This window comes from Mus caroli, chromosome 16, assembly GCF_900094665.2.
Source record: "Mus caroli chromosome 16, CAROLI_EIJ_v1.1, whole genome shotgun sequence".
In the NCBI taxonomy this organism is placed as follows: Eukaryota; Metazoa; Chordata; class Mammalia; order Rodentia; family Muridae; genus Mus; species Mus caroli.
The window spans coordinates 1331346-1348267 of NC_034585.1; the positions used below are offsets into that span (position 1 = coordinate 1331346).

A 16922-nucleotide genomic window follows, 5' to 3' on the forward strand; every position below is an offset into this window, starting at 1 on the left:
TACTGACAGTGGGGAAGTGGGGTCGTGGTATCTCAGTGTGTCCTCTTTGCACAAGCAGCATTGAGCTTAAGAGGAAGAGACCTCCTAAACCCAGGATTTTTTTTTTATTTGAAAACCTCTTTCTAAAACATGTAATAGCTTGCACATTTGTGATTGAAGAGAGGAGGTCTTAGCATAGTGTCTGAAGAGTGACAGGAAATCCCATTGCATCTCTTAAAATGTGCTCTGTACCTTGGACCATAGAACCAGAAGTGGGAGCTGATGGTATGTTTCCCCTTTAGTATGATGAACTTGTTCCTGCTTCTTTGACTACAAAGTATGGAGGATTTTACATCAACTCAGGAACCTTGCAGTTTAGACAAGCTTCAGAATCTGAAGATGACTTCATTAAAGAAAAGAAGAAAAAATCTCCGAAGGTTAGGATATTCCTTCTTTTGCATTTTAGAAATATATTTTGATGTGACTCTGTGAAATTAGTTGGTTACTCTAGAATATGTAGTCTCTTAGATGCCTCAGGAGACTGGTGGACAGGTACAGGATGTGAACATGGGGATGCTGGTCAGGCCTTAGTCATTTCATCCATGTCTCAAGATGGTCCAGCAGGGTCATGTTTCCAGATAAGTCTTAGGGAGGGCTGTGAACCCACTCCTCCTGACTTTTCCACTGTGGACTTGGAGAGGACTTTAGTTCTGGGGCTGTCACACACTGCATACTGGTCAGCCTTAGTTTGAGTATATTTCAGGGCCTGCCTACCACTGGCCATTACTTAAAATGAGCGGGTTCACCTACAACCAATTCTAGAACAGCCACCATCGCCTTCACTTGGATGTTTGCAGGAAACACTGTGGTTGGAATGTTGTGGGTTCTTGACCCAGGGACTGCTTTGAGAGACAGCTTTTTGTTCATGAAGGAAATGAGATGGGTCTGAAGATAAACACTACATAGAGCAAGTCTAGTGTACTTGCTCTCTGACTCAGGGAATTGTGTAATTGCCTTGTTTTTAATTCTCAGAAGCGGAAGTTGAAGGAAGGTGGTGAAAAGATAAAAAAGAAGAAAAAAGATGACACTTATGACAAGGAGAAGAAATCGAAAAAGTCCAAGTTTTCCAAAACTGGGTAAGAGGGAGCAGCTTTTCACGAGGAAAAGTTCTGGTCTATGAGGGCACTTGAGGGCCCTGGGATACCTGGGCACTGATTTTCCTTCCCTCTCCTCTCCAGCTTCAAAGGAGGCTATAGGGCCTGACTCTCCTCTCCAGTCTCTTCTGACAGGGCTGTTCTGGACAAGTCAGCCATTCTCATCTCTCTCTGTTGGATAGCCTGTGGGCCTGCGTTCCTCTGTCAGTGTCAGCAGCTATTTCTGTCACCATATGATTGCTGATGTTCCTTGTTCTCTTGGCACTCCTCTCTGCCTCTTCTGTTTCTGTTATTTTCTTTTGTTTTCTATGGTCGTGATTCCTCCTTACCCAGTCAGCCTAGCTGCCTTCAAGTTGCTGCTGTTCTCTGCTTTTCATGTGTTCTTCCTTGAAATGGTTTTCCTGCCCCTCCCATTTTTTGCAACTTTTATTTTAGCCTGGTAGTGGTTCTTAAAAAACCCATTGGATATTTAGCATTATATGACACTGTATTCCTAATCTGTATTCATGCTTAAGTTTTGGTCCACCAAGAACAAGTTCTCTTTGCCAGAGGATGGAGGCATGATAACAGAGTGGACTGATAGAACAAAGACTATCATGGAGACCCTTCCCTGGGAGCAGGGATGAAGGCTGCTGCGTTTCTCATGGAGAATCCTACAACCTGAGTAACCAGTTTCCCTCTTGCTTTCAGCTTCACAGCCCTTAATGCCAGTAAGGAGAAAAAGAAGAAGAAGTACTCTGGGTCATTAAGTGTTAGAGAGATGCTCAAGAAATTTCAGAAGGAGAAAGAGGCTCAGAAAAAACGGGAGGAGGAGCATAAACCTGTAGCTGTGTCATCTATAGAGGCTCAGGGCCTGAGGGAGCTGGAGGGCACTTGTGACCCACTGCTCTCACTCTTTGGCTCGACTTCTGACAATGACTTGCTCCAGGCTGCCACTGCCATGGACTCTCTGACGGATTTGGACTTGGAGCAGTTGCTCAGTGAGTCTCCAGAAGGAAGCCCTTTCCGAGATATGGATGATGGAAGTGATTCCCTTGGGGTGGGATTGGATCAGGAATTCAGGCAGCCCTCTTCCTTCCCCGAAGGCCTGCCGATACCCCTGGAGAAGCGTGTTAAGGAGCTGGCTCAGGTATGGTGACATCATATGGCTGGGCTTTTGTGGAAGCCATTTCAGTAGATTGGCATTAGCTCTGCACCTCATGGAGCTTGATGCGCAAGAAATCCTTTGTGAAAGTGTAAGCCTTTCCCAAGTTCTCATTTCATCCCAAGGAGGAAACAGTGTAAGCTTTGCCCACCACGATTCAGTTTTTCACCTTTTTTGGTTCCCTCCACTTCTGGAAATTTTATTTTGGGGACATTTTTCTCTTGTTCTGTTTTCTGCCAATTTCTTTTTTACAACTCCCATTTGCTTTTGTTGATCAGCCCTGATGTTGACAAGCAGGCAACTGAGGTAAAATCTCATCTTTGAATTCTTCCAAAGATTTTGAAAGTTCACTGGTTTGTAAACACATGACGAGCAAGCACATGCTTAGCTGTTAGTGGGTTTTCTTGCTCGGACGTCATCCTTAGTGCTGAGGGGCACCTGGTTGGTGATGAGTGGAAGCTATCCCAGAAAACAGCAAGCAGTCTTTAGCATGGAATAGCCATGCTGCTGTTTTCCTCCTGTATCTGGAGATGATCTCTTGAGTCCTAAGAACTGTCAGTTAAGCGATTTACTACTAGCTATAATCTAACTGTGGATCATGAGTTTTAATACCATTGTCTTGGTTAAAATAGCATTTCCCTGTAGACACTAATTTGGATGGTAGCTCTAAGAGTGTTTGTGCTCAACAGCAGTATGTTTTGAACTAGTGGTACTTACAGCATTTTCAGAATCACTTATGTGACTATTTCAAGTTTCAGAACAGTGTAAAACATCAGCTTCAGTATAAATGTTTTGTTTTCTCACCTAGAGAAGACATTTGAACACAGTGTACAAAGCAAACAAAACACCTTATTCATAGCTATAGTTTCTTCTTGTTAGCCTATGTGTGGTATATCTAAGTGTTCTTGAATGTAACGCTTTAATGAATTGTGACATGTCAGGGACTCAGTTATCTGACTATGACATTGAAGGAAGAGGAATTGAATCTTCACTTGGCATATTTGAGCATATTGTCTTGTTGCTCAGAATTTATGTTTAAAAAAATGACTTCTTGTTCTTTTCAGTGCTTTGATTTGTAAGCACATTGTTTTGTAGTCTCTCAAAGACTTGTTAACTAAGTTAAGTGAGACCAAGTGATAGTAGACCATTGTTTATTTTAACAGAAAAGTCAGACACAAGTCCTAGTCACGTGCTCACTGCCGTGGTAGGTTGTGGTCAGAGTAGTAGCCTGTTATTTCACCTTTCTGGGAAAAGATGTAGTGGAGATGAAGTGCCACACCTGAAACAGTGTTGAACTGTGCTACAAGAAAGCTCTGGGTAGACATGCTATCTGGTAAGTTGTCTCTCCTGAATAATGGCTCCTTTACAGGATACATTACAGATTTTGCTGTACCTGGAGCCCTTCATATATGTGCATGGGTGTCTGGGTACCTGGTCCTTTGTGATAATTTGTATGGAAAGGTTGTCTTTCCAGAGAAGAATGTATTTAGACATAGAAGAACATTACATAGAGTTCCTAAAGCCACACATGGTTATTTGTATCCTTAATAAAGAATTCTGTGCAGGATCTTGAAATGAACACAGCATTTTAAAAATTAAATTTGAGGGGGCTGGAGAGATGGTTCAGCAGTTAAGAGCACTAACTGTTGGTCCAAAGGTCCTGAGTTCAATTCCCAGCAACCACATGGTGGCTCACAACCATCTATAATGGAATCCGATGCCCTCTTCTAGTGTGTCTGAGGAAGTGATGGTATATTCATATACATAAAATTTAAAAATCAATTAAATTTGATAGCTAGGCATGGTGACACTCACTTATAATCCCAATCATTGAGAGGTGGTGACTTCCCTAAATTTATTTTCTTTCCTTATTCTTTTTTAAAAATAAGATTAGGTAGATTTTAAATCTTGACTTTAGGTGAGATACATGTCCATTTCTATTGCTTAAATTTGAAAACGAATGCTAAAACTTGGGCTTAGCTACATAGTATTCCTGACTATGCTGGTTAAGTGGCTCTTTTCTGATCTTGCCTAAGCTTATACTTGTGACTGCATTCAGCCAGCACATAGGTCATATACTGGCTAGATCTCCCTATCAAGGGTTTCTGAGATCATGGTAGTCTCACTAGTTACTCCACCTTACCTTAGAATTGGAATCCTGCTTCAGTCTCCAAAGTAACTGGGATTATGAGTGTATGCCAGCAATCCCAACTTCAGTTGGTCTTTAATTTGGGTTTATTTAAAATGTAGCACCTAAGTAATTCACTATAAAGCCAGATCCTCCAAGATGCAGTTTAAAAGACTTCAGAAAAAAAAATTTTTTTTAAAGGTTATACAGTCAGAAAGCTTTTGAAGTACTGGAGAAATGGCTTAATATCTAAAAATAAAATTTGTAGCCTGGTATGGTAGTACATGCCCCTGTAATTGTAGCTCTTAGGGAGCAGAGGCTAGAGAGACAAGAGGTAAAGGATAGGAGTGAGAAGGGCAGATCAGTGGCTAAGAATGCTAGTTGCACAACCATTGAGGACCTGAATTTTGGATCCTAGCACTTACATAACAAGCTAAGTGTGGTCTATTATGTGCCTATAACCTTAATGCTCTCAGGGTGGGGTGGAGCAGAAGGATCCGTAGGCTTAGTGACTAAAAGCCTAACCCAGAATACTGAATTCCAGGAATAAGGCAGAGAGTGATTGCAAAGGACAGTTGATGTGCTCCTTTGGTGTCTTGTGTGCACACACAAGTACCTACATACACACAAAATACATATAAACAGAGTTCAAGTTCATCCTTTGGTTAATAAAACCCTGTTTCAGAAAAGTAATATATATCTGCAAACTTAAACTGTTGCTGCGCTGATGAACAACGTGACGTTTGAATATCTGTTTAAGGAGTGAGATTGAATTAACTAAGGATACTTTTGGGTCTGAGAACTAGTAGTATAAATTTAAACAAAACAATAGCTTGTCTGGGGAGATAATGAAGTGCTTGCTACACAAGCATGAGGACACAAGTTTTGATTCCCCAGAATCCTTGGATAGTAAGCCATGGTGCCTAAGACACAACAGCTGAGGTGGTCTGCTAGCCAGTATTTGTACCAGTACACACCTGCACACTTACGTACACACACCACACAGGATTCAGTTTTATTTTCTTCCTACATTAACTAAGGCTGTAGCTCAGTGGTACAGGGCTTGAATAGCATATATGAGACCCTGTATTCTCTCTCCAGCAATGCAAGGGTGAGGGGAGCAAACTAACCCAAACACAGAAACAAAACCCCCAATATCAAAGTAATAGAATCCCACTGCTCTAGAAAAGCACCAAGATTGAATCTGAATGCTTTTTTAAAAGTATACGAAATTGCACATGCCCTTTAGCCATGCATAGTAGCTTATGCCTGTAGTCCTAGCACCCAGAAGTCAGGATTGCAAGTTTCAGGGCAGTCTGGGAGATATTGTAAGTTCAAAGCTGGCCTTAGATACACCGCAAGACTCTATCTTTTAAAAATTAATAAGTAAAATAAGTTAATTTAAAAATAAAATCCACACTGGACAGTGGTGGCACATGTCTTTAATCCTAGTACTAGGAAGGCAAAGGCAGGCAAATCTCTGAGTTTGAGGCCATCCTGGTCTACAGAGTGAGTTCCAGGATAGCCAGGGATACACAGAGAAACCCTGTCTCAATAAAATAAAATAAAATAACAAATAGACTGCATATGTCCTTTATTCCACTGTCCAGTGTTTATGTTATACCTTTAATCTGTTTTCTATGGGCTATCTTTTCGACAGGGTATCCTTAGAAGTTTGAATTTTATATAGTTTCTCCACATTCATTTCTGATTAGTCAATATTTAATTTTTTCCATCTAGTTTGCCTTCTTAAAATTGTCTGTTCATATGTTTTCTTTTTTTTTTTACTCATTCAGTGGACCTTTGATTTGATAGTTGTAATGAATACAATGGCATAGATTCAAGTTCTTATCCTCCATGATCTTGTCATGTAAACAGACAATAGAGAGGTAGACAACTGGCTGAAATACAGAACAAATGAAATACCTTCAGTCTTCTTTGGATGGCTAACCAGAGGGCTAGGGAGACAGCCAGACTGAGTGGAGATCAAAGAGTAGCTCTGAGGACTCAAGACCAGAGTCCAGAGTGTTGATTAGACTGGTCTTCACGGCAAGAGGCCCTTGTCATAAAGTAGGGCAGAGCTGAGTGTGAGTCACTGACAGTGGGGTCCTCACAGAGTATGGTAGGAGACAAGAGCAGAAGTGGATGGCTAGTGGCAGATGGTGGAAAACCATATGTCATGGTTGGGTTTGAGTCTCAGCTGGAAAAGAACCCTTCTAGGGATCTAAGGAAGTTAGATGTTTTAAGAAGCCTAAGGTGCAGGTATGAGTAGGAACCTAGGAGGTCAAGCAAGCAAGTTTTAATAAGTTGCTTGCTTACCCAAGGCCACTCAACTACTCCTTTACAGAAGCAATTGGAGTGATGTAAAGGTAATTGGAAGTACTAGTCCAGAGTTCAGAAGCGAAGGTTCAGGACTTAGAGGCTTAGATTTGAGGGATCTGCTGAGATGTAGAAGCCTGAGCATCAGGAGTTAAAGGTCAGTATCAGCTTTTGAACTTTGTTTCTGGTGGGCAGGGTATAAAGGACATAGTAGAATAGGCAAGTGGAGTGGTCAGAGGAGCCAGGAGGACCCAGAGATTGCAATTACAAGAAGGCAGAAGAGTAAAGATTTATATATCTTTATCAGAGAGTCACCTTGTTGTCCCCATTTTGTATAAAGTTTGATTTCAGAAACTATATTTTGCCTTAGTTTCTAGGTCAGCATCTTTTTGTTCAGGCCAGTGATTCCCAACCCTCTTTTCTCATTAGAGTCACCATGAGGCAAGTTGAGAGAGATCTGATGTTTGGGCTACTTGTCAAGAACATACATTCTTCAGTTCCAACTCCCAAGATTATGTTTTGATTGGCCTGGGGCAGGGAAACCTGCCTAGGTAACTTCCATGTGCAGCTAAGAGTGAGAACTACCAGGATTAGTCTTTGCTGTGGGATCTCTAGACTTGTTCTTCAAGTTGTCATCTTTAGTATCACATATTATTTCAGGAGTCTGGGTGTGGGATACTGTACAGATTTTCAAAGGATCTCCTTTAAGTGCTGAAGCCACACAGTCATTTTTTTTTTCTAATAGGCTTCTCTCTGGGTACTGAGTATGACTGTAGTACCCAGTATTTTTATTACTTTTCATTATTTTTTGATACATAAAAGTCTTTAAATCAGCAGGTCTTACTTAACCCATAGGTTGCAACTCTTTCTTAGAGTCACCTAAAACCATCGATATTTGCATTATGATTCACAGCAGTAGCAAAGTTACAGTTACAAAGTAGCAATACAAATAGTTTTATGATTGGGGATCACCACAACATGAGGAATTGTGTTAAGAGGGTGCAGCATTAGGAAGGTTGAGAACTGCTGCTTTAAATCTGAGAGGTTTGCTGAAGATCTTAGTTGTTTTTCTACCATTGACAGTATAGAAATCCCAATTTACAGGGTGGTTGGTAAGGGCCTGCACACAGAACCTAGACAGCTGGCTGAGTTGGTCTCTAGCCAGATGTCTCAGGATTACTTCTTTCTTTCCATGATTAATATGGTTCCAAGAAACTCAACCCACAGATGCTGCATCAGCTTTGGGATGACCTTCTCTGGGGCTGGGCAGTAGTCAGGAAGATAGCAGAGTGTTTTGTCGGCAGGGGCTCTTTGGGAGCAATGACCCCGTGCCTGCTGGTGAATGTGAGGGATGCATGGGAAAGGGCACTAATACATTACTGTTACTGTCTCCTGTGAATCAGGCTGCCAGAGCTGCTGAGGGAGAGAGCAAACAGAAATTCTTCACTCAAGATATTAATGGCATCCTGCTGGAGTGAGTACCATCTGTTTGTTTGTCTCTGCTCTCCTATTTAAAATGAAACAGGGACATTGCATCTATCTCCATAAATGATAGACCTTACTAATCTTCAGCAACAGACATTATTAAAATGATATAATACATGTATTGTCATAGTTGGAAGAGGATTTCTTGACAAGTATGCGATGAAAAAAGAGAATGCAGAAGAATGAATGACAGTCTGGTGACCTCAGGTCCACTGGAGTTAGGTGCCTCTCAGGGTTCCTCCACGTTTTCACTTGTGCTGCCATTTCTCTTCATCCCGTCATGCTTTGCCCAGAGTCCCAAAAACCTGAGGTACTTGGTTGTCTGAACTAATTAATAAGGACAACAGCAAGCATACAAAGCTAAGCCATGTCAGGCCACAGCTTTGCAACCTTTTTCCTGGTTGTATTAGGTAGCAGAAGCAGCTTGATGCTCAACAGCAGGGTTTTGCTTATGTAATAACAGTTGTCAAGGCTTGGATGTTTCCACAAATGGCCTCTACTGAGTAGAATGTGGATGAACCTTTTGGCTCAGCACAGGGTCAAAGAGCACCTTGAGGATCAGGTGAGAGTTTTGTGTCAATAAAGAGCCTGCTTGATTGTGTCATATAAAGAAAGCTCAGGCTTTTTCTGTTTGTTTGGCTGGAGTCACTAGAGAGTGAGGATTTTCCTGATCTCATGATCATGGATAGAATTAGTAACTGAAAATCAAAATGTGGAGAAGGCTGGAAAGATGCTCTAGTGCCTATAAGAACTTGACATTGCTCTCACAGAGGACCTGGTTTTGGTTCCTAGTACCTAGATGGTGGCTCACAACTGTCTTTAACAACCTGACTTTTTAACTTTAGGTCCAGGGGATCCAGTGCCCTCTTAAGGTTTCCATGGTCACCAGGCATTCACATGGGACAGACATACGCATATAGGCAAAACACTTTGCATAAAAGAAAAATAAATCTTCAAAATGCTGTCAGGAAATATTTCCTGCCAACTCCAAGCATTTTGTTACTTTCACTTTTAAAACTTTCATATTTTCTTTGTTTATGAAATTTAATACTCCTATCTTTTTGTCTTTGGTTTTGTTTTCTTGACTACCTTTGACTTGCTCTTATCCATGACCTAAGAGCCTTGATTCTTTTTTCCTAGCCAAGTTGTTCAGCTCGAAAGTTTTTCTTGTTGCTGGAGATTTTATCACTGTGGCCACATGGTTGGTTACATTGTGTGACTATCAACCTACTTTTGGTGCCTAGCTTTCTTCTCCAGTCTGCAACCTAAGGAAGAGGAAACTTGCAGTGAGCTGCAGGCCATTGATGACTGTGTTGTGTTCTTCAGCATAGAGGTGCAAACTCGGGAGCTGACTAGCCAAATCCGTTCTGGGGTGTTTGCCTATCTGGCTTCATTCCTGCCCTGCAGCAAGGATGCTCTAGTCAAGCGTGCTCGGAAACTTCACCTCTACGAACAGGTGGGTGGCAGAGTCTGCCTAAGGATCCCATCTGCTGCACTATCTCCTTCTGATAGCCCATTATGAGTCCTCAGTGTAAGACTGGTTCATGAGCCAAGCCTGTACTGTGTCCTTTTTTTGTAGGGTGGGCGCCTGAAAGAGCCACTCCAGAAGCTCAAGGATGCCATAGGTAGGGCTATGCCTGAGCAGGTAGCCAAGTACCAGGATGAATGCCAAGCACACACACAGGCAAAGGTTGCTAAGTAAGTATGTCCCATCTCACTTGAGTATCATCTTTCTGTATTATCTTCCTGTATCTCCTACTTCCTCTTAAAATTACTTGTATATATGTGAGTTGTCTGTGTAATGTGCATGAACTTGCAGAATCCAGAAGACAGTCATATGCCCTGAAGTTGTTAAAGGTGATTGTGAGCTCGGGTGCTGGAAACTGAATTTGGATCCCCTGCAAGAGCAGTATATGCTTTTAAACTCTGAGCTATCTCTCCAGGTTCCTGTTTCTTCTTTTCACACTCCTCCAACACTTTTTACATTGCTCCTTCATGTGTGCTGTTATCCATGTAGGGAGCCCATGTGCTTTATGTAGGGCGTGGGTGGTTAGATAAAGATGGTGTTAGGTGTTGGCTTGATTCATCGGTGCTTTAGACAAATGAAAGAACCTCAGGAATTATTATTCTTTCCTTATAGGTTAGGTTATATGAAGATAGTTTTTGTTGAGTTTCTCTAGGCAATGTAGCACTTTCTGGTCTTAAGGAAAGTGCTGTAGAAGGGAGGAGTGGGAAGCTGGTGGGCAGGAGGACCTCAGAATTCCTTCTATTCCCTCTATAGGATGCTGGAGGAAGAGAAAGACAAGGAGCAGAGAGAACGGATTTGTTCTGATGAAGAAGAGGATGAAGAAAAGGGGGGCCGGAGAATAATGGGACCCCGGAAGAAATTCCAGTGGAATGATGAAATCAGGTGTGCACAAACTGGGACCTTGCATCATTGGAGGGTTTGTGAGGCCAGTGTCTGAGCCTGTTCCCATAGCTAAAGAAGGTTAGGGTTGGGCTGGTGAGATGGCTCAGCAGGTAAGAGCACCCAACTGCTCTTCCAAAGGTCCTTAGTTCAAATCCCAGCAACCACATGGTGGCTCACAACCATCCGTAACAAGATCTGACTCCCTCTTCTGGTGTGTCTGAAGACAGCTACAGTGTACTTACATGTAATAAATAAATAAATCTTTAAAAAAAAAAAGTAACACAAATAATTTAAAAAAAAAAAGAAGGTTAGGGTTGATTACTTCCATGGGTTGCTGAAAGCACACAGTGGCCACTGTGAAACAGCTTTTGGGGTGCTGGGAGGTTGCTGATTTCTCTCTGCTCCTTAGGGAGCTTCTGTGCCAGGTGGTGAAGATCAAGCTGGAGAGCCGTGATCTGGAGAGGAACAGCAAGGCCCAGGCCTGGGAGGACTGTGTGAAAGCTTTTCTGGATGCTGAGGTCAAGCCTCTCTGGCCCAAAGGCTGGATGCAGGCCAGGTGAGGTCTTTGTGCTGATGCAGGGAAGTCTGGCCTGACTGGGATGATCCCTGCCCCATAGGTTGCTATCTTATTGATTCCATTCTGATGTCACTTGAGTACTTAGGGTCATACTGGGATCTATAAAGGAGTCGTCTTAATCTATAAGAGGGATCTTATTTGTGGAGTTCAGTTCTTGTAAGTCCTCATCCCACTTTAGTTGGAAGATTAGTTGCATTCTCTTTTCCTCACAGTATGAACTTTGTTGTTTGATGCAATGGCTGCACCAGAGGCTAAGAGATGGAAGTCATCTTAGGGACTTCCTCATGGTTCCAAAAAGTTTCCTTCACAAGGAGCCACGGTGCTGATTCCATGCTGGAGCTTAGTGTTGAGCTTGTATCCAGGAGCTCCTTCATGTGTGTTGTCATCATGTAGGGAGCCCATGTGCTTTCTGTAGGGTGTGGGTGCTTAGAGAAAGATGGTATAAGGTGTTGGCTTGATTCATTGGTGCTTTAGACATGAAATTTTCATCTTTCCTTACAGTTAGGGTATTTTCATTCTTTCCTTACAGTTAGGTTATATGAAGATAGTTTTTATTGAGTTTGGGGGGGGGCATGCTATATGTGCTACTTCATATTTTTTCCTTAGGTGGATTTAAATAGCACCACTGCCTTAGGGAACTTGTGGCTATGATAGGTTGCAACAAAGCCATTGACTTTCTTGATGGCTATACATAAGTTGGTGAGGCCATATTAGGCCTCCTCAGCTGGATTAAGTGCCACTAAGTACCCGAGCCTTCAGGAACAATCTAGGAGCAGAGTTGTGGTATAGCGGGGTAGATATGATATCCCAGCCCTTTGTCTTTCAGGACTCTATTTAAGGAGAGCCGACGAGGCCATGGACACCTGACATCACTTCTGTAAGTACCTCAGAATTTTATTTTTTGGGGCACTGCTATTTTAATCTTTTCCTGTGGATGTCTTCTGAATCATTTCTGTGTTCCTTTCTTTGAACAGGGCCAAGAAGAAAGTAATAGCTCCCTCAAAGATCAAGATGAAGGTGAGTCAGCCTGTTTGGGCCATGTGCCAACTGTCCTGAAGCTATGTTCAGGAAATCTCCTGAGTGATTGTGGCACTCTTGAAGGAGGCAGCCATCTGAGCTGGGCCACATAACTCTAGCTGCAGTTTTCCCGACATTACTCAGCCAGCCCAGGTCTTGTGGTTGTGGGACTCAAGAATCAGAAGCAGCCCCAAGAGTGCAGTGCAAGGCCACTGTAAATGTGAAGGTCACTTGTAGGTAGTCTTCTTAAGACGTATAGTCTTGCTGTGGAACTGTGAAGTTTGTAGCAGTAGCAGGGAGAAGTTGCTGTTAGTTACCTGGGAGAACCACAGGGAAGTAGTGGATGGAACACAGTAATGTGATAACCATCTTACACATCACAGAAATCTCTCAGCAGAGACCTTTGGTACTTGCCAGAGGAATTCGCTTAGCCCTGCTTAAAGAGATTGTGAGATCAGATGTTTATTCCTGAGTATCTGGAAAGTTCCTAAAATCTGTGAGAACATACTGTGTTAAGTACTGGGGATACAGGAGCAATGAGATAGATCCTTTTCAGTTCCCATTAGAACGGCTAGGAGACAAGTATTGTGAAAAATTAGAGGAAAAGAAGTTAATGGAAAGTAATTCTCATCAGTGGTGGCACACGCCTTTAATCCCATCACTTGGGGTGCAAAGGAATGCAATCTCTGTGAGTTCTAGGACAGCAAGGGCTACATAGAAAAAACGTTTTAGAAAGGGGAGAAAAAAAAACCAAAGCAAAACCCTACCAAAAGCAACTTGGAAAAGAAAAGGTTTATTTTGTCTTACAGCTTATAGTCCATCATCCAGGGAAGTTAGGGCAGAAACTCAAGCAGGGCAGGAGCCTGGAGACAAGAACGATACAGAGGCCCATAGAGAAGTGCTGCTTGTTCCTTACGGCTTATTTAGCCTGCTTTTTTAAAATTAATTAATTAATTAATTAATTAAATTTTACATCTTGACTGCACTTTCCTCTCTTTCGTCTCCTCCCAGTCCCCTTGCCCCCCAATCCACTTTCCTTTGTTTTTCTTCAGAAAAGGAGAGGCCTCCTATGGATATCAAGCAGCCCCGGCATATCAAGTTGCTGGAAGACTAGGCATATCCTCTCTATTGAGGCAGCCAAGTAGGAGGAAAGGGTCTCAAAGGCAGGCAACAGCAGTCAGAGACAGCTCCTGCTCCCACTGTGAGGAGACTCATGTGAAGACCAAGCTATTCAGTTGTAACATATATGCAAAGGGCCTAGGTCAGTCCTATGCAGGCTTCCTGGTTGGCAGTTTAATCTTTGTGAGCTTGTGTGGACTCAGGTTAGTTGATTCTATGGGTTTTCTTATGGTGTCCTTGACCCCTCTGGCTCCTACTTCCCTTCTGTAGGATCCTCAAGCTCTGCCTAATATTTGGCTGTGGATCTCTGTATCTGTTTCCATCAGTTGTTGGGCGAAGCCTCTGATGATGATTATGCTAGGCTCCTATTTGCAAGTATAACAATATCTTTAGCTTGGGCTCTCTTTTATGGCATGGGACTGAAGCTCAACCTGTGGTTGGTTGGCTACACCTTCAATTTCTGCTCTATCTTACCCCAGCACATCTTGTAGGCAGGACAGATTGTAAGTTGAAGGTTTTATGGCTAGATTAGTGTCCCAGTCCCTCCATTGGAAGTCTTGCCTGGTTACAGGAGATGGCCAGTTTATCAGCCTGCTTTCTTATGGCACTCAAGACCATCAGTCCAGGAGTGGCACTGCTCATAGTGAACTGGGCCTTCCTACGTCAACCATTAATCAAGAAAATGTGGGCTAGAGAGATGGCTCAGTGGTTAAGAGCTCTGGCTGATCTTCCAAAGGTTCTGAGTTCAGTTCCCAGCAACTACATGGTAGCTCATAACCATCTGTAATGGGATCTAGTGCTCCCTTCTGGTGTGTCTTAAGACAGCTACAGTATACTCATACATAAAATAAATAAAATAATTCAAAGAAAGAAAACCAACCCCCCTCCCCCCCAAAAAAAAAATCAAGAAAATGCACACAGGCCAATCTCAGTTAAGATTACTTCTTCCAAATTGGGCTTGTATTAGGCAGTTGATATACAACTAGCAAGTACAGGGAGTAAACCTTGTAGTATTTCAGAAACTAAAAGAAGAAAAGTTTTGCTGTGGGCATGTGTGTACTTAGCAACAAAGAATGCTAGCCTAAAACCAGTCTCCACCAGCTAGATAGATATGACCAGATAGTACTACAAGTCAAAGCACACATGGTGCCTACACTCATCCATCACTTGTCTTGTAATTACCCAGTAAGCTTGACTTCACATGTTGACATCCTCATAACAGGCCACTATTGGCATCTTTGAGTCCATCTAACTACGAGCATTTCCATTTTCCTTCAGGAATCATCTGTTAAGCTTGACAAAAAAGTTTCTGTCCCATCAGGACAGCATGGTGGTCCCACTACTTTGCTCTCAGAGCATCAGGGCGGAGGCCTGAACACTGGGGCAAACAGCAGGGAGCATCCATCCCAGGCAACTTGTGGCCTCACTGACTCTGTTTCTGTCACGCTGGAGGACTCCCTGGAGGAAGACCTCGTCAGGAATCCAGCCTCCTCTGTTGATGCTGTGTCTAAGGAGCTGGCTATGTTGAACAGCAGAGCAGCCAACAGTTCCGAATTCACACTGCCTGCACCCTCCAAAGCACCAACAGAAAAAGTTGTTGGTGTTTTGTGTACAGAAGAGAAACGGAACTTTGCAAAGCCCAGCTCTTCTGCACCACCCCCCACGAATGCTCTGCAGTCACCTCTCAATTTTCTGGCTGAGCAGGCTCTAGCACTGGGGCAGTCCTCTCAGGAGAAAAAGCCAGAGGGTTCTGGCTTCAAAGAGCTATCCTGTCAGGCTCCCCTTAGCAAGGGTGTGCCTGAATTACACCCGTCCAAAGCAAAGCACCACAGTTTGCCACGGCCGTCTCATGGACCCCAGGCAGCAGCTCCTGTGCCTGGACCCCAAGTCAAAGTCTTTCATGCAGGCACTCAACAGCAGAAAAGCTTCACACCTCCATCCCCATTTGTCAACAAGCTGCAAGGCCCAAAGGCCACCTCTCCACAGTGTCATCGCCCCCTCCTGCAGCTGGTAAAGACAGCAGCCAAAGGCCAGGCATTCCATGCCACTATGCCAGCCTCCTCTGGAAGTTCACCAGCCTCCAGCAGCAGTACCCATAAGACGACAGCCTCAAACTCTACCACCATCAGCCATCCAGCAAAGCTGCACCCCAACAGCTCTGTGGGGCCATCTTATAAGAATAACCCCTTTGCTGGCTCAGTTTCTAAACATGGGGCTTCTTCTAGCAGCCCATCGCCCGGAGGAGGAGCCCAAGTGCAGAGCTCTGTTTCTGGGGCCTCGCTCCCGGGGGTGCAGCCTCCCTCAGCAGGACAGCCTGCTAGCCGAGCTGCCCCAAGTTCTGCTGTGAAAAAAACACCTGTTACTCAGAAGCTGACCCTTGTAGCTCCGCCTGGAGGTCCAAATGGAGACTCTGGTGGTGGGACCCAGGGAGTGGCAAAATTATTGACTTCCTCCCTGAAGCCTGCAGTTAGTAGTGTGACATCGTCTACCTCCATGCCAGTGAGTATTCCAACCTTGCAACCTTCCCCAGCTGCAAGGTTTTGGGAATAAGGTTGGTTGTCTGTCTCAGGTCTGTAAAAGTGGTCTGAAAGAGAAAGGCAGATGATGACAGTTAAATGAGATTAGATACTGGGGGGAGTACTGGGTTTTCTGTTTAGTCTCACTTTAGCTGGTGGATGGAGGACTGGTATAGCCTCAATGTCTTAGCAGAGAAACTGGGAGGGAGGGAAAAAGAGAGGGAACATCTTTTCCTAGAACCTGACTTTGCACTGTGACTCAAAGATGGAAATACCTTCAGCTATTAGGTAGCAGTTAGAATGTGTTTATACCTCAGTACAAAGTGGCAGTACCTTTTGGTTGCAATTCTCTGATTAGCTTGAAGAGTCTCTGTAGAATAAGGTGACTTGACAGAGCCTAGCAGGGAAGGTGTAGGGTGTGTGTGTATGTAAAATTAGAAGTTTGGCCAAGGGCAGTGTTGCACATCTATAATCCCATAGATAGAAGCAAAATCAGGAGTTAAAAGCAAGACTTGGCTACATATCTACAAACTGAGACCAGCCAGGATACATAAGGCCCTGTCTTAAATTGAAAAGAGGTCTAGAAAGATAGCTCAGCAGGTAAAAGGAAAAAGGCACATAGACCAGGACACCGGGCTATGGTGGCAGTCACATCTTTACTCCCAGCACTTGGGAGCCAGGCAGAGGCAGGTGGATCCCTGAGTTCCAGGACAACCAGAGCGACACAGAGAAACCTTGTACGGGGGTGGGGGTGGGGTGGGGTGACATTACCTCTCTTGAAGAGTGCCTGAGTTTGGTACCCACCACCCACATCGGGTAGCTCATAAGTGCCTGTAAGTCCAGTCTGCAGGAGCTCTGAAGCCTCTGCTCTCCTTTGGCACACATAAACACACACATAAATGTAAATGTAAATATAAATATACACACACACGTATATGCATATATATCCCTATACATGCACATAATTAAAAATAATTGATAAAGTTTGGAGCTGTGAAGAAAGGATGGACCATCTAAAGACTGCCATATCCAGGGATCCATCCCATAATCAGCTTCCAAACGCTGACACCATTG

General features: G+C 43.5%; 1 protein-coding gene across 5 annotated transcripts in view; it reads left to right on the forward strand.

Moving 5' to 3' along the window:
• Ubn1 (ubinuclein 1) overlaps positions 1–16922 on the forward strand; it is a 37755-nt gene that overhangs the window by 13040 nt on the left and 7793 nt on the right. For all 5 annotated transcript variants that reach the window (XM_021185597.2, XM_021185599.2, XM_021185601.2 and 2 more), the window contains 11 exons: positions 282–416; positions 1012–1115; positions 1824–2262; positions 8128–8198; positions 9536–9665; positions 9789–9907; positions 10491–10619; positions 11029–11175; positions 12023–12073; positions 12171–12213; positions 14611–15831. In XM_021185597.2, the coding sequence (XP_021041256.1) occupies positions 282–416; positions 1012–1115; positions 1824–2262; positions 8128–8198; positions 9536–9665; positions 9789–9907; positions 10491–10619; positions 11029–11175; positions 12023–12073; positions 12171–12213; positions 14611–15831 (2589 nt within the window). The remainder of the gene's footprint in view (positions 1–281; positions 417–1011; positions 1116–1823; positions 2263–8127; positions 8199–9535; positions 9666–9788; positions 9908–10490; positions 10620–11028; positions 11176–12022; positions 12074–12170; positions 12214–14610; positions 15832–16922) is intronic.